The sequence below is a fragment of the Carettochelys insculpta genome, chromosome 22 (assembly GCF_033958435.1).
Source record: "Carettochelys insculpta isolate YL-2023 chromosome 22, ASM3395843v1, whole genome shotgun sequence".
Lineage (NCBI taxonomy): Eukaryota > Metazoa > Chordata > Testudines > Carettochelyidae > Carettochelys > Carettochelys insculpta.
The window spans coordinates 23,618,887-23,645,676 of record NC_134158.1 but is presented as its reverse complement, the minus strand read 5'-3'; the positions used below and the strand labels follow the sequence as shown (position 1 = coordinate 23,645,676).

Sequence of the window (26,790 nt, the reverse complement as noted above, 5' to 3'; positions counted from 1 at the left end):
GGAAATCACAACTCTCTGAGACATGGTGACCTTAGAGGGACTTTTGTGTTTAACTAGGAGCAAACGACAATTTGTTGGGGGTTGGAGAAAGGGTTTTCAGACATCTGGTATTTTGAGATTCTGAAGTGGCTAAGGTAAGTGTGAAGATGAAGGGAGACAGCTACTGGAAGAGGAAATTACAATTATTTTACATTTTTTTCTCATTGACTTTATACATTTATTATTTGACTATCAGAAATGTATGTAGAGTCTGAATTCACCAGATACTGTTCCATGCTCTTTCATGTTGGTTTCTAGCATTGTGCCATTTAGGTATGTGGAAGGTGAACCCTGGATAGGTGCTAGTGTTTATTTCAGTGACTAGTTTTGCAGGAATTACGTTTATTGTGTAGCAAGTACAGGTGGCGCCTCATCCAGCACCCTCAGGACCTGACTAGTGCCAGATGAGAGAATTTGCTGGACCATGGGAGGCCAGTATTGTCTAGCACATTACCAACACTTTTATTGCTTACTGGGCTCTTAGAAGACATTTAGAGGTAAATTACAGCTAAATAACAGCACAGAATACTGAGAGCCAGGTCTGGTGGCTGAAAACGAACTTTATGGGACCGTGGGAAACTTGGCCACACACCCATGGAAAGTGGCCGTCTGGCTAACTAAAATCATGCCAGATTGTAGATGTTGCCAGACGAGAGTGTTGTGGATTGGAGAGGTTCAGTCTGTGGCACTGCAGTAAGCCTGACCTTGGCTTGAACAAGTATGTTGTTAAACAATTGCAAATGGAAATCAAAACAGGCTTAGAACTTGAGATCAAGTGGAAATGAATGGCTCAGGAAAATTGGCAGTGGGTGTATCCAGAGTATGTGATCTCTAAGGAGCTAGAGCTGATATCCGTCCAGACCAAGCTGGTGATGACCAAATGATATCTTGTCTATTCACATGTCTGTGCAATGAGTTTGCAGGGCCTTAGTCCTTTCAGAATAACTTCAGATGTCCTAATTGCATTACTGGCTGTGTGAGGAGATAAGGATTGGTGGATGAGGGCTAGCTGGCTGAGACTCAGCCCAGATAAGACTGTGATGTAGGTCAGATCTGTGAATGTACCAGAGGAGACAGAAAGGATTATTTCTGTCCCTTCAAGGTGTGCACCTGCCTTTGGTTGCCCTGCTTCATGATCAGTGTGGGGGTGGGGATGTCTGATGAGACGCCCACCTGCTGCTTGAAGATCAAGTAGCAGCTACAACCACTTTGGCCTTTTTCCATCTACTTGGCAGCTAGGAAGTTGTGTTCCTTCCTTTCAGATGCAGTCTGCCACTGTTATCGCCATCTTTGAAATTAGGCACCATCATGGTGTGGATACTTAAATTTGTTTGAAAACTGCAGCTGCTGTGGAATTTGTTGGCTTGGTTGTTAATCAGTGTTTATTTCAGTGAGGACATTAAACCTGTGCTGGGCGACCTGCCCTAGTTGCGTGTTGAATTCTGGATTGATGTTAAGATTTTGGTTTAGATTTATAGGGCTGTAAATAAGACAGGCTCTGTCCTGTGACACTGTCACAGCGGCAGTCAACAGAGGCACCTGAGTGGAGTTCTGCCAATACAGGCTAGAGGTCTTTTTTTAATTAAGAGCCTGGGTCTTTGGAACTCACTTCCTCCACAGGTCCATATTAACCTAGGGGTGTTTCAGTGTCTCTGTTCCCCTGCTCTTGCAGGGAGATTGGTGTTAAGCAGCGCTTGTGGTGATGTGGTCTGGAATGGGGGCCGATGAATTTCTGTGTACATGAGGATGAGGTTACTTGACATAGTTTGGAGGAATTCAGTAGTCCATTTACTTATGTAATGTACTGGTTACCAAGGGCATCCAAGGGGAGGAGGGAATGCTTTTATCATTTGTGAAATCCAAATAGATAAATCCTTGAACCTCAGATAGACTTGGCCTCTTGGTCCCAGTCGGGAGGATGAACAACTGTAGTCTATTCTCTAGGTGGAAGGGATGAGGCTCATTAGCAGGGGATAGTGTAGAGAGGGCAGGCAACTTGGCACTGTTGCTGCTGTACCTAGTCTGCAGCTAAAGGCACAGTTTTGGTTTCATTTTCTAGAGCTGTCAATTGTTTACATCTTTCAGCATCAGCGCAAGTAACAGGAGACATTTCTGTAGAGTGGCCAACGATTAATATCCTAAATGATATTTCTGTTTCGATTTCTTGGCACTATTACTGTTGTGTTTTGCCTTTAACAAAAAGGGAGGAGGAGACCTTTTCAAGGGTTGGGTTTCTCTTGCTACTAAAACATCTGAGGAAAGGGTTATCCTTCAATTGGTGGCATATTCACTCTGTTTTTGAAACTCAGTGTTAATATTCCAGCCATTCAACATACTCCTAATTATTCTAAATACAGAAGTGAATAGTATAAGTATCTGTAGGTTTGGTCAGAGCACAATTAAGAAAATGAGAATTCATAGGATTTGGAAAAAAGAAAGCAGTATGGAAAGAGAGTTCAGGAACTGCTTACACCCATTCTTGGTTTGTAGATTTGATCTGTTGTGAACTCAGAGAAAGCTTTTCTTAACTCATTGCCAGTAATTCTTAAACAGAATGTGACGGAAAACCCTCTGAGGAATTCCAGGTCTTGGTTTGTTTCATGTGACAATGACCATAGTTACGTGTGAACTCTCCTGTTGTGTAAAGAGCAAACAGCAGCCGTATGTTTCCAGATTTCTCACCAATCCAAAATTAAAAGACCAATTCCATTTTCTTAAGGCTTGGAAATGAAGGCTCAAACGACTATTGTTTCCATGCAGAAGTCCAGATAATTGTAGATTAAACTAAGTTTATTTTTTAATGCACACGGGTTTGTTTTGTTTTGTTTTGTTTTGTTTTTTAAGATATGAAGTTGCCTGTTTAAATACCCTGGAAGAAGAGCTAGATGCTTTTTCAGTATGTGATTTGCTGAATTCCATATAAGAATTAGGATGCAAAACAGGAGTAATGGGCTTTCAGTGATCATTTGTTTTAGTTTTATCTTCTGGATGACCAAATAGTTTATTGCATGTTGCACGTGGTACTTCAGTTCAAAGGCTGATTGAATTTGTGGTAATGTTCTGTAAGATTTGAAGCTGTAACTTTGCAGTCTCTGCTATTCATTGTTCAGTAGATTTATTTTATAGGCTTCTTCCACTTTTTAAAAATCTGCATAGATGTAAACGGTTAAATAGCGGAGATCTCGCTTCTCTTTAACTGGGGGTTGTGATCTGAGGCATAATCCCATGCCTGCTGCATGTGAGAGACTTGGATAAGCTTGGCTTGAATGTTTCTTCTACTTTAAGGTGTTTTCCCAAAATATATGGGTTTTTTTGTAACAAGTGACGCTGATTGATAACAAAGTCAAATTCTGCAGAAGTCTCAGGCATCCTAATTTGGGGCTAGTGTTACCTTTAGATTTAGAAACCCCCAACATGTTGAGTTGGCTTGAGTGTCTTGAGTGATTTTGTCAGGAGTGAAATGCCAATGTGTGTGTTGGCTTTGCAGGGAAGATGGGGAGCTGGAGGAAGGAGAGCTTGAGGATGATGGGGGAGAGGAGCCCCAAAATGCCTCTGAATCACATGAGCGGGGCCGGAAGGAGAAGGGAGAGAAGCATCACAGTGATTCAGATGACGAAAAAGCTCATCGGCGGATGAAACGCAAGAGGAGAAAAGAGAGGGAGAGAGAGAAGGAGAAAAGAAGAGCAAAAAAGAAAAGGAAATCAAAGCACAAAGTAAGTAAACAAACCTCTAAAGTTCTCTTAGTCCTACCAGGGTGGTACTAGGGGTCCCAACTCTACTTCTTTAAGAGCACAGCGTGGCCCAACTACATATGCAGAGATTCCAATGGGTTCTTTTACATACCTTGTGGAGAACATTAGTTATAGTCTTCCTGCATTAGGCCTTGCCAGAAGATGTAGCCAATCACTGTGGACTATATGGTACCTCACCTACAAGGAAATATGAGTTTTCTGTGTAAGTCAGATATAACTGAGCAGGAGAGTAACAAAATGGTGGGAGGCAGAAGATGCCTTAGTAAGGGTTCTCTCCTTGTTTTCTATGTTTGTAAATATTGGTGGGTGGAATGGAAAGAAAAAAACAGTTTGATTTGGGAAACTAAATCTCTTTGTGCACCTGTGCTTACAAGGAGGCTAGTACGTGGCAAACTAAAATATCTGGTTTGTAAAATCAAAGATGTTTATGAGAGCCTCAAAGTAATAGACAGTGTAATATGAGCAGCTTTCATGAGAAACTGATGAAACAAACTGGTAATGTTCCCAGTTTGCACAGAAGCTGCAGTGAAGTTTGAAATACATTATGAGTGTTCCGTTGTGGGAACACTCTCATCTTATGTTCCCTTAGGAAAGACTCATTTGTGTTGTGTGTGTTAGGCCAGATGCCTGGCCACAGAATTGGAATTCAAGCTTAGAGCGTAAGAGCCTCTATGCTAATTTGAGACAATGTGTTTGTCTTGCAGCGCCATGCATCTTCCAGTGACGACTTTACCGATTATAGCGAGGACTCCGATTTCAGCCCCAGCGAGAAGGGACACAGAAAGTACAGGGAATACAGCCCCCCTTACTCTCTTGTAAGTGTGTGCTGTCAACCAGCTGTGGGAAAAGCTGCTCTCTCCTGCACTGAGTGCAGGGCTTTGCACACTGAGATCTGACTTGGTCCATGGAGGGGCTGAAGGCTGGTCTGATGGACTCCTGGTTTGCCTCCGGGTAACAAGTCCCTTCTGTTTCTCAGTGGCTTTTTTCCATGACTTCTAAAAATTAAACCCTTGCATCAGATGTTCCCTTTGGCCTTCCATTGGCAGCATGAAACAGCCACTTCCCAACAAGGAGACTGGGAAGAGTAGACAGAAATGAGCATATAAATGCAGGTACCACATGCAGTAATTAAACTAGTTATTAGGAAATTGCCATGAAGTGGGTCTGGTTTTTTTCCACAGGTTATGTGCCTCTGAATCCAGAGGGAGCCCTGAAGAATACTAATGATTCCCTCTTCAGGGAGCTCCATGTTCCCAGGCTTCAATCCTGTAGAGTTGTGGCTGTGAGAAGAGTGTGCACTTTTCAGTGTCTCCTTCTAGCTCTGTCTGGTGGCTCCATTAGAATCATAGAATTCTAGGGCTGGAAGGGACCTCAGGAAGTCCTTGAGTCCAGCCCCTTGCCTAAAGCAGGATCAACCCCAACTAAATCATCCCAGCCAGGACTTTGTCAAGCTGGGACTTAAAAGCTTCTAGGGATGGAGATTTCATCACCTCTCTAGGTAACACATTCCAGTGCTTCACCACCCTCCTGCAGAAATAGTTTTTCCTAATATCCAACCTACTCCTCTCCCTCTGTAACTTCAGAACATTGCTCCTTGTTCTGCCATCTGTCACCATTGAGAACAGTCTGTCTCCATCCTCTTTAGAGCCCCCTTTCAGGAAGTTGAAGGCTGCTGTCAAATCGCCCCTCAGTCTTCTCTTCTGCAAACTAAATAAGACCAAATCCCTCAGCCTGTCCTCATAGGTCACATGCTCCAGCCCCTTAATCACTTCTGTTGCCCTCTGCTGAACCTGCTCCAATGCACCTGTCTGCTCTCTATACTGGGGGGCCCAGAACTGGACACAGTACTCCAGATGTGGCCTCACCAGTGCCGAGTAGACGGGAATAATAACTTCTCTAGATCTGCTGGAAATGCTTCTCCTAATGCACCACAATATGCCGTTAGCCTTTGTGGCTACAAGGACACACTGGTGACTCATATCCAGCCTCACATCTGCTGTAATCCCCAGGTCCTTTTCTGCTGCACGGCTACTTAGCTGGTCCGTCCCCAGCCTGTAACAGTGCTTGGGATTCTTCTGTCCCAGGTGCAGCAGGGTGCAACACTTCTTGTTGAACCTCATCACATTTCTTTTGGCCGAATCCTCCAATTTGTCTAGGTCACTCTGGGCCCTATCCCTACCATTCAGTGTACCTCTGCCCCTAAGGTAGGGTTATCCGCAAACTTGCTGAGGGTGCAATCCATCCTCTCATGCAGGTTAATAAAGGTATTGAACTGTACTGGCCCTAGAACTGATCCTTGGGGCACCCCACTTGAAGCTGACTGCCAACCAGACGCTGAGTCATTTCTCCCTTTCTAATCACACTTTGTGCTTTGTGTATATAGTCTTGGTGAGGAGCTTGTCTGTCTGCAGGGATCCACAGGCCCTGGGAGAAGGCTGCCTGGGGAGGTATGCATTGTGGGTAGAAAAGGAAAGCATGGCTTTAAGGTCTGGGGATAAAAACTGCTCTACCTCCACAATTCCTTGGGGCATCTGGAGAGGGGGTGCATGCCCCCAGCGATTTGCCGGGCTTAACCGCAACTGTGCTGTTTCAAAGTGATCGCTCCTTAACAAACCCTTTCTTTCTGTCTACTCTGTCAGTCTCACCAGCAGTACCAGTCCTCTCACAGTGCCCCCTTGCCAAAGAAGAGCTACTCCAAAATGGATAGCAAGAATTACAACATGTATGAGGATTATGAGAATGAGGCCTATGGCGAGTACGAGGGGGAGGAAGATGAAGACATGGGGAAAGAAGAATATGACGACTTCACAAAAGAGCTCAACCAGTACCGGCGGGCTAAGGAGGGGACACACCGGGGGCGAGGTATAGCTGTCATTGCCAAGCTGCTTTTCTAATCAGCGCTCTAGAACACTTGTGCTTATTAAGGTTGATGATCAGTCACCAGAAAGATCACAGGCTCGCAGTTGGATGCGTGCACATGGTTTGTGGTGCGCTTTCTGGCTCCTTGGTTACAGGAGAGGTCTGCTTACATGGCTCCTGCTGCAGGGGTGGGGTTACCTGCACAAACCTGTCATTCAGCACTCACTCTTACCTGTTCTGAGTGTTCAGGCACACCCTCTGCGGGAAGGATAGCTCAGTGGTTTGACCATTGGCCTGCTAAACCCACGGTTGTGAGTTCAGTCCTTGAGGAGGCCATTTAGGGGGTCTGTGGCACATAGATAAAAACAAACAAAAAAACCCAAATGTCAGGGATGGTGATGGGTCCTGCTGAGAGGGCAGGGGACTGGACTTGATGACTTCTGAAGGCCCCTTCCAGTTCTGAGAGAAAGGTATATCTCACTCTGGAGTTTTCAGGGTCTTTTACCATTGATAGAGCCTTTCACAGTCATATTATACTTAATCACTATGTATTAACAATTACCAAAAACAGAATGCGCACACCAAGCAAACAGTGCTCACCACTCCCAAGAAGGCAGATGAACTTTTCTTGATAGCCAGTCAGGACTCCAGTTTCTGCACAGTGTTACTGGTTCAGGGTTGAGGTCTGGCAGCTCTCATCTTGGACATGTGTCCCTGAGCTGGTTTCCGAAGAAACTTCCTTTTGGAGACTAATTTTATATGGTGAAATTTGAGTCCCGCTTAGCTAAGCGTAACTTCTGCTGGTTTACTAAAATGTTACTAACCAGTCCTAACATACTGTAACAGAATTACCTAACCAGTCATATCCCACCATCTTAATGGAGCCACCCCGGCAAAGTTAATTATACAGCAAACAGCAACAATGAAGGACCAGCTAGAGATGAGACAGACAGACAGTAGGAGAGTGGGGACCATAATAACAGAGTGAGGATTTCACACCCCCAGCCATTGACAAGTGGTGTTCTTTGCCAGGTGAGATGCTGTCAGACTGTTTTCCTTACCCGTCCTGAGATCTGTTTCTTTGTCTGACACTAGTGGGGGCTGTTGGGACAGGGCCTGGAATCCCACCACTCCAATGCCATTCAGCAGGAACATGAGTATGGGACTTCCTGCTCTTGAGCTAACAGCTGCTGCTCTTTCAGTCTGGCTGCAGGTAAAGGCTGTAGGCCTTCCCATATGGCTACAGCAGGAGGCCTTTTCTTTACAGGACGGCCTAAATGGCTCAGTACTCTATAGTGAAACCCAAAAAGCCATTTCTTTACATTTTACTCTTCAATGGCATAGGTCAGACCCCACTTCTTCTAGCTTTTTTATTTAAAGCACATTCTTTCTCTTATGGCAAGATAGATACAGGTGAGCCAAATAACAGGCTGCCCTTTATGTGCAGAGAAAACAATGTCAGTATAGTGCAGCAAGTCAGATTTCATCCTGCTACAGTATTTTCAGAATAGACTTTGAAGCATAGCATGTGGCTAGGCCAGCACGAAGGGTGAAACTTTATGTGCAGGAATTCCCTGCATTCACAACAGCTGCATTGAAGTATTTGCATTTTAGCCACTTCAAAAGTAATTTGTGTCAGAACATGAAAAACTTTGACCCCCTTAAAACCAAATTGCACTAAGATTTGATATGTCAAAAGTCTAAAATACAAGGAACATGCGCTCACGAGGAGTGCTCATAACCAGTGACACTTCCTGGAATGCCATTGGCTTTACTTTCAGATGGGCATGTCTGTACTCCCGGGGTGTGTAATAGAGACATGTCTATATATTATATTGTTTGAGGAAGGATGATAGAGGTGATAACCTGGGACTCGGAGGGTCTAAGTTCAGTTCCCTGCTCTTTCACAGATCTCTCATGTGACAGGTCAGGTTCCCTTGTCTCTCTACAGATCTATTTACCTGTCTGTAAAGCAGGGGAAATCATTATCCTCCCTCCTAGTGGTGTGGTGAGGAAAAGTATACGAGAGATTGTGATATGTTCACGCACTCTGGGTATGGGAGGCAGGTAAGTGCTACATATCAACAGGTTCTGGCTACAGGTTGATAAAGCCTGAAGCAGGACCATGGCATAGATGGTACAGCCAGTGTATATTGTCTTTTCCGCATAACTGTGACCAGTGACACTTCCTGGAATGCCATTGGCTTTCCCTTCAGATGGGCATGTATTTATGTTTGAGTTCCTTAGGCGAATGCTCAGCCTTGTAATAGTAGGCTTAGAAAGCCCCAGCATGCCCTCACACGCTGACTAGGAATAACTCAGAGATCATTTGCCACCATAAGCTGATCTGATTGTCCCCTGGAAGTGAAAGACAACTATGTTCCTCATGCAAACCAACATAGTATCTGCTGCAAAGACAACCGGACATTAATTGTGGTGCCATTAAATTAATTAATTAATGTCTTGAGTATTTAGGTACTGCTGTAACAGGCCAATGCTTGTTTGCTTTCTCTACAGGCGGCCGAGGTCGAGGCCGAGGGTACCGAGGGCGTGGAGGCAGGGGTGGAATGAGAGGGAGAGGCATGGGCAGAGGAGGTCGCGGGAGAGGAAGAAGCGAGCACCCAGAGGAGGAGGAGGAAATGTATGAAGAAGAAATGGAAGTAAGGCCTGTTACTGAACTGTATCTCAGAGAAACACAGAAGAATAGAGTTGGAGGTCATCCAATCCAGTCCTAACTTAATCATCCCAGCCAAGGGCTTTGTCAAGTCTGGCCTTGCAAGCCTCTAATGGAGAGTCTACCCTCTCCTTAGGCAACCTGTTCCAGTGCTTCACCACCCTCCTAGTGAACGGTGTTTCCTAATCCAACCTAGGCCTCCTTCACTGCAACCCCCTCCTCTTCGGAGCCCCTCTTCAGGTAGTTGAAGGCAGCTATCAAGTGCCCCTCCCTCTTCTTTTCTGCAGCATGAATAAGCCCAGTTCTTTCAAGGTCTCCTTATAAATCGTATACCCAGGCCCTGTAATCATTTTCATTGCTTTCTGCTGGACTCTCTCCAGTTTGTCCACGCCCATTCTGGAGGTGGGGGGACCGGAACTGGATGCAGTCCTCCAGGTGTGGCCTCACATGAGTCCTCCAGAAATGGGCACCATTAAGGGAGAGCTGATTCCTATCTGGAATTGGAAGTGGTTGGGGGAGCGTCAATCACCCTGGGCCCTCTAGCAAGAGTCGGGTCCCCTGAGTGCGCTGCTCTTTCTGAATTTCAGTATGGTGACAACGAAGAGCCAATGGGGGAGGAGGAGTACGACGACTATTCCAAAGAGCTGAACCAGTACCGGAGGAGCAAAGAGGGCCGAGGACGAGGTATGGGACTAAGACCAGAGCAGAGTGAATTAGATGGTGCTCAGGGGCTTTTCACAGCCCAGAGAATACAGCGAGACTGGTCTGTCATTTTCTTTGGGAGAACTTTGTGATGTTGTTGTATTCTATTTCAGGTTCCAATCGGGGACGGGGGCGTGGCTCAAGAGGGAGAGGGAGCAAGGGGCTGGGCAGGGGAAGAGGAAGAGGTGGGAGCAGAAGTGGAATGGGGAAAGGTGGCGGAACGAACGAGGATGACGATTACTATGAGGAGGACATGGGGGTAAGCAGCTCTGCCCGCCTTCTTGAGGGTCTTGCTGTGGTTGGGTCTCCTGAGGGAACAGTGCCCAGGGGGGATTCCCTGACACCCCAGCCAGGCTTCTTCAGAAACCATTTCACTTGCATGCACTGAGTTCTGGAATTTAGGGCTGAAGTTGGGCTTTCTGAGCCTGCCCAGGAGCTCTCTGCCCCTACAACAAACTTGTTCAGTTTGCACATAAAGATGGCTTCCGCCTGCCAGCCCTGCATGTTTCCCTTAGCTCTGAGCCAGAAGCTGACCTCCTCTGTCATCAAGGAGAGTAAAGATCCAGCCCTTCGGCTTCCACAACTCCCTTGGAATGCAGCACTTAGGAAGAGTGAACAGCCCTGCTGATGAGGCGTACAGCAGACCCTTTTCTCGCTGGATTTGGCTCTGCAGGGCATCCAGGAATAAAGCCATTACTAGTGACATTGTGCTGGCACAGAGAGCGGACCTGCTGAAAGGCTAGGGCTCCACCTCTCTCGTCCTAGCTGCACTTCAGTGGGCAGTAGGCTGGTGATCAATCATATATGGCTGTGCTTGATACGCGAACCTGTTTCTTGACCCTGGGGCATTGATTGTCTCCCTTCCTTCAAAGGGCTCCTCTGCCTGCTTTGGTCTTGGAGGAGAAGTACTCTCCAGCACCGTTAAACTGGCGCCCAGGAAGGGCAGAAGGAGGGGAACCATTATTAGTGCATGTCACAGCCTGGGCACAGGTCTTCTAGTCAGAAAATGGCTCCTGTTCATCTCCCTCAAGCTGAAATTTCTGTCTCCTCTTGCTTGTGCCACCTTCAAGCAAGACTTTCTGATTTGCTTTGAAACGCATATTGTGTGGAGATGGCTAGTTTCTTAGGGCTAACATTTGCCGCTTTGTGCTTATAATTGTACCCTTGTAATTCCTGCAGGAAGGAGGCGGTGGCGGGAATTACCGGCGCAGCGACCATGATAAACCCCACCAGCAGTCGGATAAGAAGGGAAAAGTTATCTGCAAATATTTTGTGGAAGGGAGGTGCACCTGGGTAAGGCGCTACTTAAGGCTGACCTTGGCTTTACCATTACACATATGTGTAGCACCGAGAACGTGTCCAGGGCTGTACAAGGCATAGACTTGTATGTGGTCCTTACCCCAAGGAACACAGAGTCAAGAATTGTAGGCTGAGTGCTGGGAAAGTTAGACCAGGTATAAGGAAAAGTAACCAAGCAAACAACAATCTAAGTGACACACCTGGTTTTCTTCCTACTTCCTGATTCTCTGGCTTTAAACACACAGGATATAGCTGTGGTACGCAGAGCCTCTGTTTTGAGGGTTTCAGGGCCAGGTCCCCAGGAAAAAATCAGTTCCATAACAAGTGTCTTATAGGACTGTTCATTAGCATGAATGTGTTGTTATTTCTTCAACAGATGGGATGTTATGCTTTTTCTGTGCAGGGAGAACACTGCAATTTCAGCCATGACATCGAGCTCCCAAAGAAACGGGAACTGTGCAAGTTTTATATCACCGGTTACTGTGCAAGAGCTGAAAATTGCCCGTACATGCACGATATCCTTTTGTCATGGCCACTGTGTTCCCAGTTGCCACGGAGGTGAATGGCTTTGCATCAGTCATGTGCAGTCCTCTGCAATGGGGAAAAATGAGCCAAAGAGTCAGCCCCTGGAGCAGGTGGCTTACAGTCTGCTCTGGTTCTCAGAACATGGGGTACACTCACTTGTTGGAGAGGGCCATGAAGGGTAACTGGAGTGTCAACAGACCTGTCATCTGTTCTTTGGTCTCAGGGTTTGTTTCCAAAAGTCAGTCTGTAGCTGTTAGAGTTGCAAACAAATCCCTCACGTTGGCCATGTCTACACGGGCCCTTCCCTTTCAGAAGGGGCATTTAAATGATCGCAACTGGTTAATGAGACACTAATATGACTATTCAGCGCCTCATTAGCATAACAACGGCCAGTTGCACTTTGAAAGTGCTGCTTTCGAAACTCAAAGTGGCCATGTAGACGCTGGCACTTCAAAATAAACCCCAGACTTTGAAATTCCCTTATTCCCAAAACTAATAGGGAGAGGCTTGTCTAGACAGAGCCATTGTAATCTGCGCTAACTGGTGCCCGAGTCTGCGAAGAGCCAGATGCAGGAACTCTCAGGGGCTGCCCTGAATGTAACCTTTGCCAGCCTGAGCCTGCACAGGCCCTGAGCACTGAGGTGTGAATTGCCCCATTCTTTTTGGTGGTGCTGGCTCAGCTGCCAGTGATGATATGTTAATGATTTCAGTGCTCTACCAAGCATCTCAGAAAGGAAGGGAAGGGCCCATATGAAGACCTGCACTAATGGCTCCCAGCAGGCAGGAGGCTAGGACTTGCCCTGGAGACCCTTAAGAGGTGTAGGCTTTTAACGGCACAGGACAGCTGTGGGGGCATGAGGAAGTTCATTTCGGTGAAGGCAGGCTCAGCTTCAAATAGTACAGCATGGAGAAGGCACAAGGGAATGGGGTCTTCACAGCCACAGAGCTGCACAAGGCAGGTAGCTTTGCAGGAGTTTTTGGAAGGGAAAAAAGGGGTGTGGGAAAGTTTTATTTTCAGTGTCAGGGCTGCAGAGATTTTACATGCCAAGTAAGAATGAACCCCATCAGAGCCACTGGTACAGCATTGCTAGAAACCCTGTCTGCCCATTGCCGGATTTTTGATTAATTACTAAAAGGCGTTTTATTTTCCTTAATGCTCTGTACGTGACTTTCCTTGTAAACTGTTCCACACCACTGGGAACTGTATCAATGGGGACGAGTGCATGTTTTCCCATGAGCCACTCACTGACGAGACGCGGGAACTGCTGGACAAGGTAAAAGGGGATGTTGATGTGAGTTTGTTTCCAAGCCATGCTCTTACCTTGGTTGCTTTTACTGCCCATGGGAGACTTTCACTGGAAGGAGACAGAAGGGTTTGTAAGATGGGGTGACAAGGGGGAATTCTTGAAAGGACGTGCAGAGAGCCTGGTCTGACACTGCAAACCAAAACCCCATCATCTGAGACGCTTTCAGTTTGTTAACCTACTCATCTAATGTACAGTATGAGACAAGTCTGTGCTGGCAGAAGAATAACCCAGTAGGTCTGACCCATTTCTCAGTTCTGTGCTGCTGCAATATAAATGCTGAAAACATCTGTCCTTAGGTCCTCGGTGACACTGTAACTGGGGGGAACTGGGGCATGTGTCTGTGTGTACGAGTTGTTACAACATGTAAACCCCTGGATTTCAGCCAGACCCGAACTAGATCGCTGAGTTTCTAGGTTCTCTTGGGCGAAGCCTGTTCTGCTGGTCTTCACTTTACTCCTGGCTGATGCTCCCTTTTCTTGCCAGTAAACTGGTGGTTTGGAGTGTGGTGGGGTTGTGAGGGAGCAGCCTTGTGAGGGCTCAGTGTGGTTGTGCCCTTTCCAGCCGACTAACGCTGCACTGTAGTCCAAGAGAAGAGGCTTTTCTCTCCACACGCTCCAGGACCTGCCCCTCGCAGTCCGGTGAGCTGAGCTCTCATTTCTCTCACTCCCGCAGATGCTGGCTGATGATGCAGAAGCAGGTGCAGAAGATGAGAAGGAAGTTGAAGAGCTAAAGAAGCAGGGCATCAATCCGTTACCAAAACCTCCCCCTGGAGTGGGCCTGCTGCCTACACCCCCTCGTCCTCCTGGACCGCCAGCTCCAACTTCTCCCAATAGCAGGCCAATTCCTGGAGGACCACCACCTCCTCCGCCACCCCCGCTGCCTCCACCTGGGCCACCGCAGCTGCCACCTCCACCACACGAGCCACTCTCGCCACAGCAGCTGCAGCAGCAACAGGACATGTATAAGAAGATCCCTTCTCTCTTTGAGATAGTAGTACGCCCCACTGGGCAGCTAGCGGAGAAACTAGGAGTGCGGTAAGCATGACCCTCGCTTCCAGCTGCTCGTGACTGTACAAGAGAGTAATGCTCCAAGGGAGGAACAGGAATGGGGGTGGTATGTGCCATTGACAAGTCATCATTCATGCCCTTCTCTCTGAGGATTTTACAGCAAAAATTCATCCACCGTCTCACTCAGTCACAAGCAAAACCTTCCCACTTGCAGCCTAGTTACTAACTGACATTTCATGGTGCTGCTAGCGTAGTAGTAAAATTCTCCCTACATATGTCTTAGAAGCTCTGTGACTCCTTTAGACACAATTCAGGGTGACCTGTGTTGTGTTTCACTGCATATGGGGTACTACTGGCCACTTACTGCAGTCACAGAGACTGTGTAGTCAGAACACTACACATACGGTGTGGCAGCCTAGCCATGCAGCGCTCCAACTATGTGAATGCAGCATGTGCTGCCATTTCGTACCAACATACAGAAGTCCTGGGGACGGTTCTGCCAAGTAACGGTACCAGCAGTAAAGAGCTGGGCAGTAGCCGCCTTTTGGGCGTAAGTGAAGCTTTAACTGGTGGGGGGAGGGGGCATTAAAGTGGCCTGGTCCATTCCTGCAGGAAGCAGGGCTTGCAGCACCCTGGTTTTTTCTCCTGTTCTCAGGAGGACACTGCTGTAAGCCCTGTTGTATGTAGGGAAATGGGATTCATCTCAAGTTTCTGTTCTCTTCCAGGCACCCAGTTCCACCACCTCCCCGCTTCCCTGGGCCTGGTGGACCACCTGGGCCTATGCCAGGTCCCATGCACCCAGATATGCACCCTGACATGCATCTGGACATGCATCCCGATATGCATCCCGATATGCATCCTGACATGCACCCTGACATGCACCCGGATATGCCTATGGGTCCAGGGATGAATCCTGGACCTCCAATGGGTCCTGGGCCTCCTATGATGCCATATGGCCCGGATGATTCTCCACACTCTGGAATGATGCCCCCCATCCCACCTGCTCAAAGCTTCTATGATAACTTCTACCAACATCAAGAGGGCCTGGACATGGACCCTGGCATGATGGGTGACCCAGGTACATTCTTCTTACCAGCTGTCCCTGCATTACAGGAGTTGCTCTTGTGCAGGAAGATGCCACATTGGCTTAATCATGAAATCATAGGGTTGGAAGAGAGTTCTAGAGGTTATTGGGTCCAGCACCTTCAAAGTCAAGCCAGGACTTACTGGCTTCTAGGGAAGGAGATTCCACCACCTACCTAGGGAGCCCATTGCAGTGCTTCACCACCCTCTTAGAAAAATAGATTTTCCTAATAACCAACCTACACCTTTCCCACTGCACCTTGAGACCATTCCTCCTTGTTCTGCCATTTGCCACCACTGAGAACAACCTCTCTCTGTCGTCTTTAGAGCCCCCTTCAGGGAGTTGAAGGCTGCTATCAAATCACCCCCCACTCTTCCGTAGGCTAAATAAACCCAAATCCCTCAGCCTCTCCTCATAGGTCATGTGCTCCAGCCCCTTAATCATTTTTTTTTGCTCTCCACTGGACTCTCTCCAATTTGCCCACATCCTTTCTATACTGGGGGGCCCAGAATTGGGCACAACACTCCAGATACCGTCTCACCAGTGCCAGATAAAGGGAAAGAATCACTTTCCTTGATCTGCTGGGAATGCTCCTACTAATGCATCCCAATATGCTAGTAGGTGTCTTGGCTACCAGGACACACTGTTGACTTATATCCAGCCTCTCATCCACTGTAATCCCCAGGTCCTTTTCTGCTACTCTGCTGCTGAGCCAGTCGGTCCCTAGCCTGTAACAGTGCTTGGGATTCTTCTATCCCAAGTGCAGGACTCTGCACTTCTTCTTGAACCTCATCAGATTACTTTTGGCCCAATCCTCCAATTTGTCTTGGTCTCCCTGGACCCTCCAGTGTACCAACCTCTCCCCCTAGTTTAGTGTCATCCGCAGGTTTGTTGAGTGTACAATCCGTCCCCTCATCCAGGTCATTAATAAAGATGGCCCCAGAACTGACCCCTCCGGGTCGCCCACCAGACATAAAGCCATTGGTCACTACCTGTTAAGCTTGATGATCTGGGCAGATTTCTGTCCACCTTACAGATCATTTATCCCAACCATACTTCTTTAACTTGCTGGCAAGGGTACTGTGGATCCTTTGCTAACACTTTGTTGCAGGCCAGGTATATTACATCCACCGCCTTCCCCATGTCTGCAGAGCCAGTTACCTCATTATAGAAAGCACTCAGGCTGGTCAGGCACGACTTGCCCTTGGTGAATTGGCACTGGTGAGGCCACATCTGGAATATTGTGTCCAGTTTTGGGCCCGCCCAGTATAAAAATGATGTGGATTTGCTGGAGCAGGTTCAGCGAAGGGCAACAAAAATGATGAAGGGTCTGGAGCACAAGACCTGTGAGGATAGGCTGAGGGATTTGGGCTTGTTTAGTTTACAGAAGAGAAGACTTAGAGGTGATTTAATAGCAGCCTTCAACTTCCTGAAGGGGAGCTCTAAAAAGGAGGGTGAGAAACTGTTTCTCAGTGGTGTCAGGTAGCAGAACAAGGAGCAATGGTCTGAAGTTGAAGAGGGAGAGGTGTCAGTTAGATATTAGGAAAAACTACTTCACCAGGCGGGTGGTGAAGCACTGGAATGTGTTGCCTAGAGAGGTGGTGGATTCTCCCTCCCTTGAGGTTTATAAGTCCTGGCTGGACAAGGTCCTGGCTGGGATGACTTAGTGGGGGTTGATCCTGCTTGAAGCAGGGGTCTGGACTAGGTGACCTCCTGAGATCCCTTCCAGCCCTGTGATTCTGTGAATCCATCATGACTATTCTTGATCATCTTCCTCTCCTCCAAGTCCTTCAAAATGGATTCCTTGAGGATGCCCTCCAGGATTTCTTCAGTGACTGCCACGAGGCTGATTAGTCTTTAGTTCCCCAAATTCTCCTTCTTCCCTTTTTTAAAAACAGGCACTACATTTGTCCTTCTCCAGTTACCTGTGAGCTCCCACAGTAGCTGTGAGTTTTCAAAAATAATGGGCAGTGGCTCTGCACTCACATCAGCCAATTCCCTTGGCTGCATTAGGCCTGGCCCCATGGATTTGTGCGTGTACAGCTTTTCTAAATATGAGACCTGTTCTTTCTCCACTGGTCTCATTTAACCAAACGTGTTCTTAACACCATGATGTCCAACACACTAGCCACATATGGCAGTTTGGCCAGTTGAGTGTGGCTGGTTGACTTGAACAGTAAATATATTTTCCGAATAATATGGTTTTAACATACTGATATGTGAGCAGTTTACAAGTTCTTTTGGGCAGCTAGGCAGAACTTGCACCTGTCGAAGCTCAACTGCTAGTTGGTTTCACAGGCATAAGTCTCTCTTTACTACTTTCTTGAGACTAGTTTGTGATATGCAGCTGTATGAGAAATTACTGCAGTGTACTTTGATTGTGAAGGTTTCCCCTGTTCCTTCCCTGGCAGAGGACTATGGCAATGACGAAGCTATGGATGAACCTCTAGGAGAGCATCTTTTCCCTGATCAGTCCTTGGAGCCTGATTTCTTGTGTGAAGGTGGAGTTCCAGGGTTACACAAACCATCAGCCAACATCCCTGACTTCCTGCCATCTGCCCAGAGAGCCCTTTACCTGAGGATCCAGCAAAAGCAGCAGGAAGAGGAGGAGAGGGCTCGGAGACTGGCTGAGAGCAGTAAGCAGGAGCGGGAGAATGAGGAAGGCAAGTAGCAGAGCACCAAGTCCTTCATTCAGAGGCATGGCCATGAGGGATGCCCTTGCTTGCACAAGCCACACACACACTACTGGGTGCCCTGCAGCAGACAAACCTGATGTCCTGGCTTAGGAGGCCTCAGCATGTTTCCTCCCAGAGTCCAGTGGCACCACTTCCGGTTGGCTGGAGTTGGTCACTGCTTTCCACTATGTCTGCAATATTCCTGTGCTTGCAGATCTCTCAGTGACAGAGATAAGAGTGCTAACCCAGAGCTGGTCTTTGCCTGGCCCATCACTCTGAGAACTATGATGTGCTAGGGGACCAAAATCCTTCCTGATTTCCAAGCTGACAACCCTGTGGGTTTGATTCCCCCAGCAGAAACCCTGTGGGAATATCTTCCTGCCTCCCGCTTGGGCAAAAGTTGTACAAATGACAAAACTTAGAAACAAAAGAGGAGTTACAGAGATGATGATCTCAGCAGACTGCTTGATGCCAGCCTAGGCCCCATGTGGCAGCTGGGAAGCTAGTCTCTGCTCCTGGGTATCTCGATAACTCATCAGGGTCCTGGCTTTGTAGCAGAGGACACTGCAGATTTCTGAGGAACATGCCGTCCCGCCTTTTGCCAATAAATCTCCCCACCCCTAGTTGAGAGACTCCTTTCTCAAGAAGGGCCTGGGAGGGGCACTGAAATTCATGAAGGAAGAAAGAGGGGAGGAAAAGTGGAAAGAGTATGCCAAAGGAATGAGAGCAGCCCTGAAAGAACCAGGAAAGGGCAAAGCTAGTGTAATCTGGTGAGGTTGGGAGGGAACCTGTTCATGGAACCTCCTTTCCAGCATTGCAGCTCTATGAGCTGCCAGCAGGTTGAGGGAGCTGCTACGTAGTGTGAGACCAGTTGCTGCAGACCCTGGCAGGACCGAATGCCCTGTGTTAGCTTGCCTCACACACACTGTGCTATTTGCTTACACTCTTCTCCTCATCTCCAGGTGATACTGGTAACTGGTATTCCAGTGATGAAGATGATGGCGGAAGTAGCGTCACTTCCATACTGAAAACGCTAAGGCAGCAGAGTTCAAGCAGGCCTCATGCCCAGCCACCCCATGGCGAAATGAGTGGCGGCATTGGCCCGTCTCCAGGGGTGAGTGACCCTCGCCTGCAGAAGGCCTTGCCGGCAGGGAGCAGTCGGCCTGCCGATCCGCGAGTGCTCCGGGACCCCAGGCTGTCTCGAAATGCTGAGCCTTGTGGTCCGTTGAGCACTGGAGACACAGGGCCCACTGATCCCAGACTAGCACGACACATTCCAACGCCCACCCTGAAGTCTGATGCGCCTCATTCCAGCAATGCTGCCAATCAGAAGGCTGCCTTGGTGCCCGACGAGGAGGAAGGGGAAAGAACACTAAGAGACAAGCCGGTCAATATCCCCTTAGATGCACTGCCAGCCCACGCTCTGAGAGACCCCAGGTCTCAGCTTCAGCAGTTCAGCCACATAAAAAAAGATGTGGTCTTAAACAAGCCAAACTTTGCCCGAACGGTCCTGTGGAGCCCAGAGGATCTGATCCCACTACCTGTCCCAAAGCAAGAATTTGTTCCTGTCCCAGCTGCTCTCCAGTCACTACCTGCCCTTGACCCACGACTTAACAGGCCCCAGAATACAGGCCTGGCTGACCCCCGACAGCGAGGGGCAGCAGCTCAGGCAGAACCAGCCACTGGTTCTGGCACCAATGTCCCTGACTTTGAGTTGTTGTCAAGAATATTAAAGACTGTGAATGCAACTGGCAGTGCAGGACCTGGCCAGAGCGATAAGCCCAGTGACCCTCGGATGCGCAAAGCACCAGCTGATCCCAGGCTGCAGAAACCAGCAGAGCCAGCAGCAGCCAGAGCCACTAAACCGCTGGAGTCAGCACAGCCACCAGCTGCTGGCATGTCCAGCAGTGAGTCTGCTCCCACCATTGCTCCCTATGACCCCAGGCTGCTGACAGCTGGGGGACTAAGCAAAGGCAGTAGCCAAAGCAATGTGCTCAGTGGGATTAGCCTGTATGACCCCAGGACTCCAAGTTCAGGTGGCAAAGCCACAGAATCTCCCAGCGAAGGGAATGCATCATTGAAAGGCCCAGAGGCTAGCAAGGGCGCCACCAAGGCCAAAGAGCCTCTGTTTGTGCGCAAGTCTGCTTTGGATCAGCCCGAGGGTGAGAAGGCAAGTGCTGAGCTTGCAACAGACAGGTACAATAGCTATAACAGGCCACGTCCCAAGGCCTCTGCTGCCACCTCTGCACCTGCCCAGGAGACTGCACCTCAGCCAGGGGTTCATAACCTCCCTGTGCCCTCCGTCTATGGCATGGTTAAGCAGACCACAAAATCTGGCTCAGGCAGCCCCTTTGCAGGGAACAGTCCTGCCCAAGAGAGCGAGCAGCAGGACGCTGGGTCTCTGAAAGATGTTTTTAAGGGCTTTGACCCCACAGCTTCACCATTCTGCCAGTAGTATTAAAGGACTGACCTTGTGTCCATGTATTGAATAGCAGCACACAGTGTTGGTAACGTTTTTTATTCCATTAGTGCTCACTTCAGCTACATAACTTGTATATAAATCATTTTGGTTCTGATCCGTGCTGTAATATATAGTCTCAAAGATGCATTTTAAATGAATAATCAGAGTATCCTTGTGCAGTAATAACCAGCATTTTGTTTGACTACCCCAGTTGTTGCAGCGCTTTCTTTCACAATGCAATTGAAATCGTTCTTGGAAAATAGTGAATTGTCTGAAATCTCCTTGGGAAGCTGTGGCGGACCTGTCACACCACCCTTTGGTCCTCTCTCTCGGGCTGTGTCCGCAGCCGGACATCTCCCCATACTGCATTCAGCACAAGGGCTGAGACAGACTGGATGACAGAGGGTCCCTACGTATTGCTCAGCAGACTAGAGCTGAGCCATGCAGATCAGTAGAATGTGTGTTTACTTCTAAAGCGTAACTAACTGAAGTATTTGTATCATAGTCTTTTTTAAAATTCTCGTACTGCGAACAGAATGACCATGGAAGCATAACCATGTGGGATTATTTCTGTAATTTTGGGGGTTTGCTTTTGTTTTAAGTAAATATTTTATGTCATTTCCTGGAGGATGTTTAGTTGTAAAATCTATCTGTGCTGTAACAGGACTTGGATTCCCAAGATCACCCACGGAGGGCAATGGAGTATTTGCATCCCAAAAAAATTGTGCAGTCTACCAAAAAAAAAGGTTGTATTATGGAAATTAAATTATTAATCTCAATCAGATTTCACTTGTATGTATTTTGCGTACAGAGGGTTTTTCCATAAACACAAACTCGTATTCTGAGAGTTTTCTCTAGATAGTCACCCCAGGGGCAAAATTCACCTCCACCCAGATGGGACAGGTAAAGTCTGCATGCAGTGTATTTCAAGGTGCAGTTTTGTCGTTGAGCGCCACATTACAAAGCAAGGCCGTTCTTTGGAAAAGATGGGAAAGCCATGTTAGGTGCAGAATACTTTTTTCTGTTTCATTCTGTGCTTAGAAAGAAACATGTAGCTGGAAGAACTGAGTGAGATGAACTGTTTCCAGTGTTTCCAAGGAAAAGCAGCCACAGGGGAAGGAGCAGGAGTGATAGACCATCAAGATTTTCAGAATACGAACAGGATACTATAGAGTCTGTGGTTATGAATGTGGTTGTTGAGGGACGAAAGATCTGGGGTGATCTTGCTACAGGATGGTTCAGAGGGCAAAAGTGGTAGGCAGCAGGTTTATAAAACCCTTCCATCAGATGAGTCAAGGCCTTACGTTGTCCTGGTCATCCCTCAGACCACAGTTGTCTCAAGTATGCATGTTAGATCTTTGTTAGGCTGCCTCTTGGTATTGGTCAAAAGGGCTGTTGTCAGAAGTCCGGCTTGTTTTAAATCTATGTGCTGGAAAGACAAAATTATTTTTGCCTTTGATGATGAAAATGTAGTAATATTTTTTTCTTCTTTCCATACTCTTCTGGGTAGCCTCTGTTTACTCATTGTCAAGGTGTGTCCTACCCCTAGTTCTTGGTATTTCAGTGACAGAATCACTGTGAAAGTAGCTGGATTCTGCCCTTTGTAGCAGTATCTCCCACTCGCAAGTATTTGGCTGACAAAGCCTGTAGCAAATATGCTCACAAGTATTGGAAGAGAGAGACATTTTATGCAAAGTGTCTTTAAAGCATAAAGTCACCAAGGAAAAGTGAAAACCCTTGCACCTTTTTAGCCATATGTTAAGACATGGATCTGTACAATGTACATGACCAACATGCAGTATCAGCTCTTGTGAAATAATGGAAAGTAAGTTTAAAATATTTAACAGTTTGAAAACCATGATTGAGCCAGATGTGTTCTTTACACTTGTAACCAGGTGGTACTAGTAGGAAAAGTGTGAACAGAGTATAGCACTTTTGTCTCACACGAGCCAGAACTTTTTGTCAGAGAGGCCAAATACGTGGTGATGGTGAGTGTTTTAAAGGACCAGTGTGGGTGTCACACCTCTCCTTCCCCAGATCTGTGCTCCGGCCTAAGTGAGGATCTGGTGCCAGCTATCCCAGCTGACCGACCACCAAAAGAGGCAGCTTAGCACCCTGGCTCTGGATATTTTTCACTTGAAGTGGTCCCTTTTTCTGGCTGTGTGAGAGATTTCAAGTTTTATTGCAAAATATTGCCCAAGCACCTGTATCTCTCTGGCTTGAGAGTTCATCCTTTGCATCATGTCAAAGTGGCTTCTCTCTGACTGGTGTCTGCAGAAGTAGTGTGTGGGAGGAAAAGCATTTCTCAGGGCGGTGGCTGCCAGCATGGCTGGCAAGAGGAATTGTCCCACAGTGGAATAGCGACTTCAAAGCACTTTTGTGTTGGAAGAGTTCTTCAGATAATTGGTGTTCTTTGGCCAAAATTAATAATGCCAAGATCAACCCTTCTCCACTGAGAAGAGGCTGGGTTCTAAAGTTTTGCATTTATGTTTGGTGTTAATTTAATTCTTCTCTGGGAGTGCTTTTTTTTTTAAACTTCTTTCTGAGCCCCACTTTAATGAGAGGCAAAAGGATGTACCAAACTTACCCTAAACAATCTCTCTCTACCCACCTGGATTGCAGAAAACTCCCAAGCCACTGGATTGTCCTGATCTATTCAATATCTGCATGTCCAATGGAAATTTGACACTCCTATTATGGTTTCTGCTTGTCTCTCTCCCTGACAGGGTTTACTAGTGGTCAGAGAATTGGTGGGGTGTTGGTGTGGCAGGTAGTGCAGTTGTAGTTGTTTACTCATATTTTCTCTTTTTCTAGCCTCAGCTCTTAACCTGCAGTGAAGTGTAACATGAATTTGTTGTTTTGGAGTTTGGCTGGTATCAGTATAACAAAAAAGAGAGGAGTGAAATACATCATTTGTGTCATTTTCTGCCCAGCAAGGTTGCTTTTAGTTAGCAGGATGTAAAGTCAGTGGCATTTGTAACATACCCCTAAACATTTGTAACATACCTTTAAAAGAACCCTTACTGAACCCTGTCCACAATATGAAAACAGATGATGCTGTACTTTGGAATCTGTTCACTGTAATGGAAAACATCACCAGTCTTTAATCTATTGTTGTTTTTCCATCTGCCAGAGCTTTAAAAGAAAAACTAGTGCTCTAATTGAGATTGTAATAAACTGTAAATACTATTTCAGAATTGAAGTTGTTGATGCAAATATGTATATACTGGATTGGTATTTTTACAATGTTTCCTTGCATGGCTTTGTGTTTTTTTCCTTTTTTATTGCACATTTTGTCTTCCAGAAAGTCATCTCTGTTTCTCCTGTGACCTCTTTAATCCTCTACAGTTGTATTACTGCCATTAAAGGATGCACATATTTTAAAGGCTTCCGTTTCATTTGGCTGAAGCAAGCCCTGCTGACGGGGGTTGGGGGTGGGGTAGGGAGAACAAAGGGGGAAGTTGTCCCAGGGCTTGGCATTTTAAAGGGGCCCAGAGTGCTAGCTGCCACTGCTGCTTCATTGACATCTGGAGCTCCAGGCCCCTTTGAAATGCCGTGGCAGCTCTGTTCTGGCTGTGCATGGCTGAAAGAGAAAGGGGGAGGCCCAGCATCACGAACCAGGCAGTACTGAGAACTCTGCCTAATCCACTCTTGGCCTCATCTGTTCTGGGGCATGGAGCCAGACCCACCTTGCCCTGGGGCCCATGACAGCTGTCCATACTGCTGGCCTTAAGCATGGGTTAACTTAATTTGTGTTTGTTTAGCAATTCTCCCTGCTAGCTCTTTACAAATTAAAGCCACAAAGTGCTTTGTTTTCATAGGAGAGTTAAAAATCCCATTTTAGAGCTGTGCCTGTTTGGGGCAGGGCTGGTTTACAGTGTGAACGATGGCATGGAGACGTACAGCCCATCTTGCTATTTCTGTGTCCCACAGGGCACACAGTTTACAGATATGTTTCCAGTCTCTCTTTAATCCCAGTCTATTCAGGCACCTAATGTTGTTTAGGGAGCAGTAATCCCGGATGTGACTATTGGATTGCTGGTGACGGTACAGAAAGAACCACAAGTTAGAAGCAGGGCTGTGAACAGTTAACCAGTACGCCTCACCCTGCATGGATTAACGATTACCTGGTGGGGTCTGGAGCAGTGTCCTGTCCCTCGGGGGGGGCCTGGTGCGGGTGGGGTGTGGGCGCTCTGGTGCAACCAGAGCAGCCCTGGTCTATGCAACTTAACCTTTAACTGGTTAACTAACTAAATGAGACTTGACATCCCTTGTTAAATGGATTGATTGTGTTATCAGGAGTTCCTAAGAGAAAGTGGCTTTGCTGCCTGCCCAAGCATTTGTAGATCTCTGCTCTGCACACCTCACAACCAGGCACTTTACCCTCTCCCCCAAGAGGTATCAGGGAATCCGTGCACCAATTGGAGTCAGTGACTTGATGTGACAACCAGGACTTGAACCCAGGTGTCCTGAGCCCCAGTCCAGCATCCTGCCCTGTCCTTCCTTAAGCTGAGCTGTGAGGCTTCGGCCACAGAGCGTCTGCAACCCTGTGAGATGAGCCTCCGTGGTGCTCAGCAATTATGGCCCGTTGTCAGAAGTGTTTGGTGAAGCAGGAAGCCGAGTACAGATGTGGCCAGGATGGGACGTGCGAGGCAGGGTGGGTAGAGAGAAATTTTTGTGTCTGCTCTGGAGGAGCTAGTATAATGCAGGACTGATAAAGGACCAGGAAGCCAGACAGCGACGCTCTGGGAGAGTTTTCTTAGGGGATATGTGGAAATGTCAATGCATGAAATGTTTGGAGGCCTCCCAAGTTCACAGCTGCAAAATGCTTCATAGACCTTGAAATCTCTTCTGCTTTGGGTTTACGCTGTGCATGTCTCACGGCTGAGACATGCATTTCTCAAACGAGGGTCCTGCCGCAAAAGGGAGCTGGGGGAGAGGATCACAAGTTTATATGAGAAGGTCATGATGTGGCTGCCCCTACTTCTGCCTTCAGAGCTGGGGGGGCTGGAGAGTGGCAGCTGTTAAATGGGAGCCCAGCTCTGACTGTAGCACCACCATGGCAGTCCCATGCCAGGCCATCCTTATTTCTACACGGCAGCTGGCAGTGGTCGGCCTCCAGATCTGGCCTCCTGGCCAACAGCTGCTGATCTCCAACTGCTCAGCTCTGAAGGAAGCACCACACCAGCAGCAGTGCAGAAGTAAGGGTAACACCCTGTTGATAACCCAGGCAGACAAACAGCCACGCACAACTCCTTCCTGGGGCAGGACCTTACAATTATCACATTGAAACCAGGAAATGTGTGATTTTAAAAATATTATGACCATGGAATTGACCAAAATGGACCATGAATTCAGTAGGGCCCTAGACATATGTGAGAGAACTGGACAAGGGAGGGCAGTTTTTCAAAGGGATGTTATTTAGGGCCCAAGAAAACAAGTCCACTGTGCAGGAAAGACAGGGTGCCAAGAGAGCAGCCTGGGTCAACCAGGAGATCTCGAAAGGTGTAAAAATCAAAACGGAAGTGAGTAAAAAGTGGCAACGAGATCAGTGTACAAAGGATGAATACACCCAATAACACAAGTAAGGGCAAAATTCGAAAGACGAAGACACAAAATGAGCTCAGTCTAGCAAGACACATAAAGGGAAACAAGAAAACATACTACAAATACATTAGAAGCAAGAGGAAGAGCAAGGACAGGGTAGACCCATGGGTCAGTGAAGAGGGAGAAACAATGACAGAAAACATGGAAATGGCAGAGGAGCTTACTGACTTCTTTGTTTTGTAGTGACAGAGAGGGAGCCGTGCTAGTCTCTGTACTAGCAAAACAGAAAGCAGTCCAGTAGCACTTTAAAGACTAACAAAATGATTTACTAGGTGAGGAGCTTTTGTGGGACAGACCCACTTGTTCAGACCATCGCCAGACCAGAACAGACTCAATATTTAAGGCACAGAGAACCAAATAGAGTAATCTGGTTTTCACCAAGAAGGTTGGTTGTGTCTGGGGGTCCAATACAGTGGCTGCTAGTGGAAGTGCAGTAGGTTTAGAAGTTGAAAAAGGAACAAGTTTTAGAATTACTTAGAGACTTAGATGTCTTCAAGTCACCAGGGCCTGATGAAATACGTCCTGGAGTACTCAAGGTGCTGACAGAGGAGGTATGTGAGCCATTAGCTGTCATCTCGGAAAAGCCATGGACGTCGGGAGAGATTCCAGAAGACTGGAAGAGGGCAAATACAGCGCCCGTCTATAGGAAGGGAATTAAGATAACCTCAGGGAATTGTAGACCAGCGGCCACGTACACATCCCTGCATCACACTCCTGCGCTCTCCCTGAGCGCCACTTCCAATGAATATGAGAGCAGTCGTGCCCCTACCCCGCAGCAGCTGCGCCACTCCACTGGAAG

The 26,790-nt window shown here is 47.4% G+C and overlaps 1 protein-coding gene across 1 annotated transcript in view; it reads left to right on the top strand.

Moving 5' to 3' along the window:
- The window catches only part of ZC3H4 (zinc finger CCCH-type containing 4), a 30,380-nt gene extending 9,190 nt beyond the window's left edge, over nt 1-21,190 (top strand). The window contains exons 2-14 of the mRNA XM_075016647.1: nt 3,527-3,752; nt 4,496-4,606; nt 6,431-6,653; nt 9,168-9,310; nt 9,912-10,008; nt 10,140-10,285; nt 11,206-11,319; nt 11,729-11,840; nt 13,015-13,124; nt 13,830-14,191; nt 14,890-15,242; nt 17,660-17,911; nt 18,886-21,190. Of these exons, the coding sequence (XP_074872748.1) occupies nt 3,527-3,752; nt 4,496-4,606; nt 6,431-6,653; nt 9,168-9,310; nt 9,912-10,008; nt 10,140-10,285; nt 11,206-11,319; nt 11,729-11,840; nt 13,015-13,124; nt 13,830-14,191; nt 14,890-15,242; nt 17,660-17,911; nt 18,886-20,378 (3,742 nt within the window). The 3' untranslated portion in view covers nt 20,379-21,190. The remainder of the gene's footprint in view (nt 1-3,526; nt 3,753-4,495; nt 4,607-6,430; nt 6,654-9,167; nt 9,311-9,911; nt 10,009-10,139; nt 10,286-11,205; nt 11,320-11,728; nt 11,841-13,014; nt 13,125-13,829; nt 14,192-14,889; nt 15,243-17,659; nt 17,912-18,885) is intronic.
- The last annotated feature ends 5,600 nt before the right edge of the window (nt 21,191-26,790 follow it).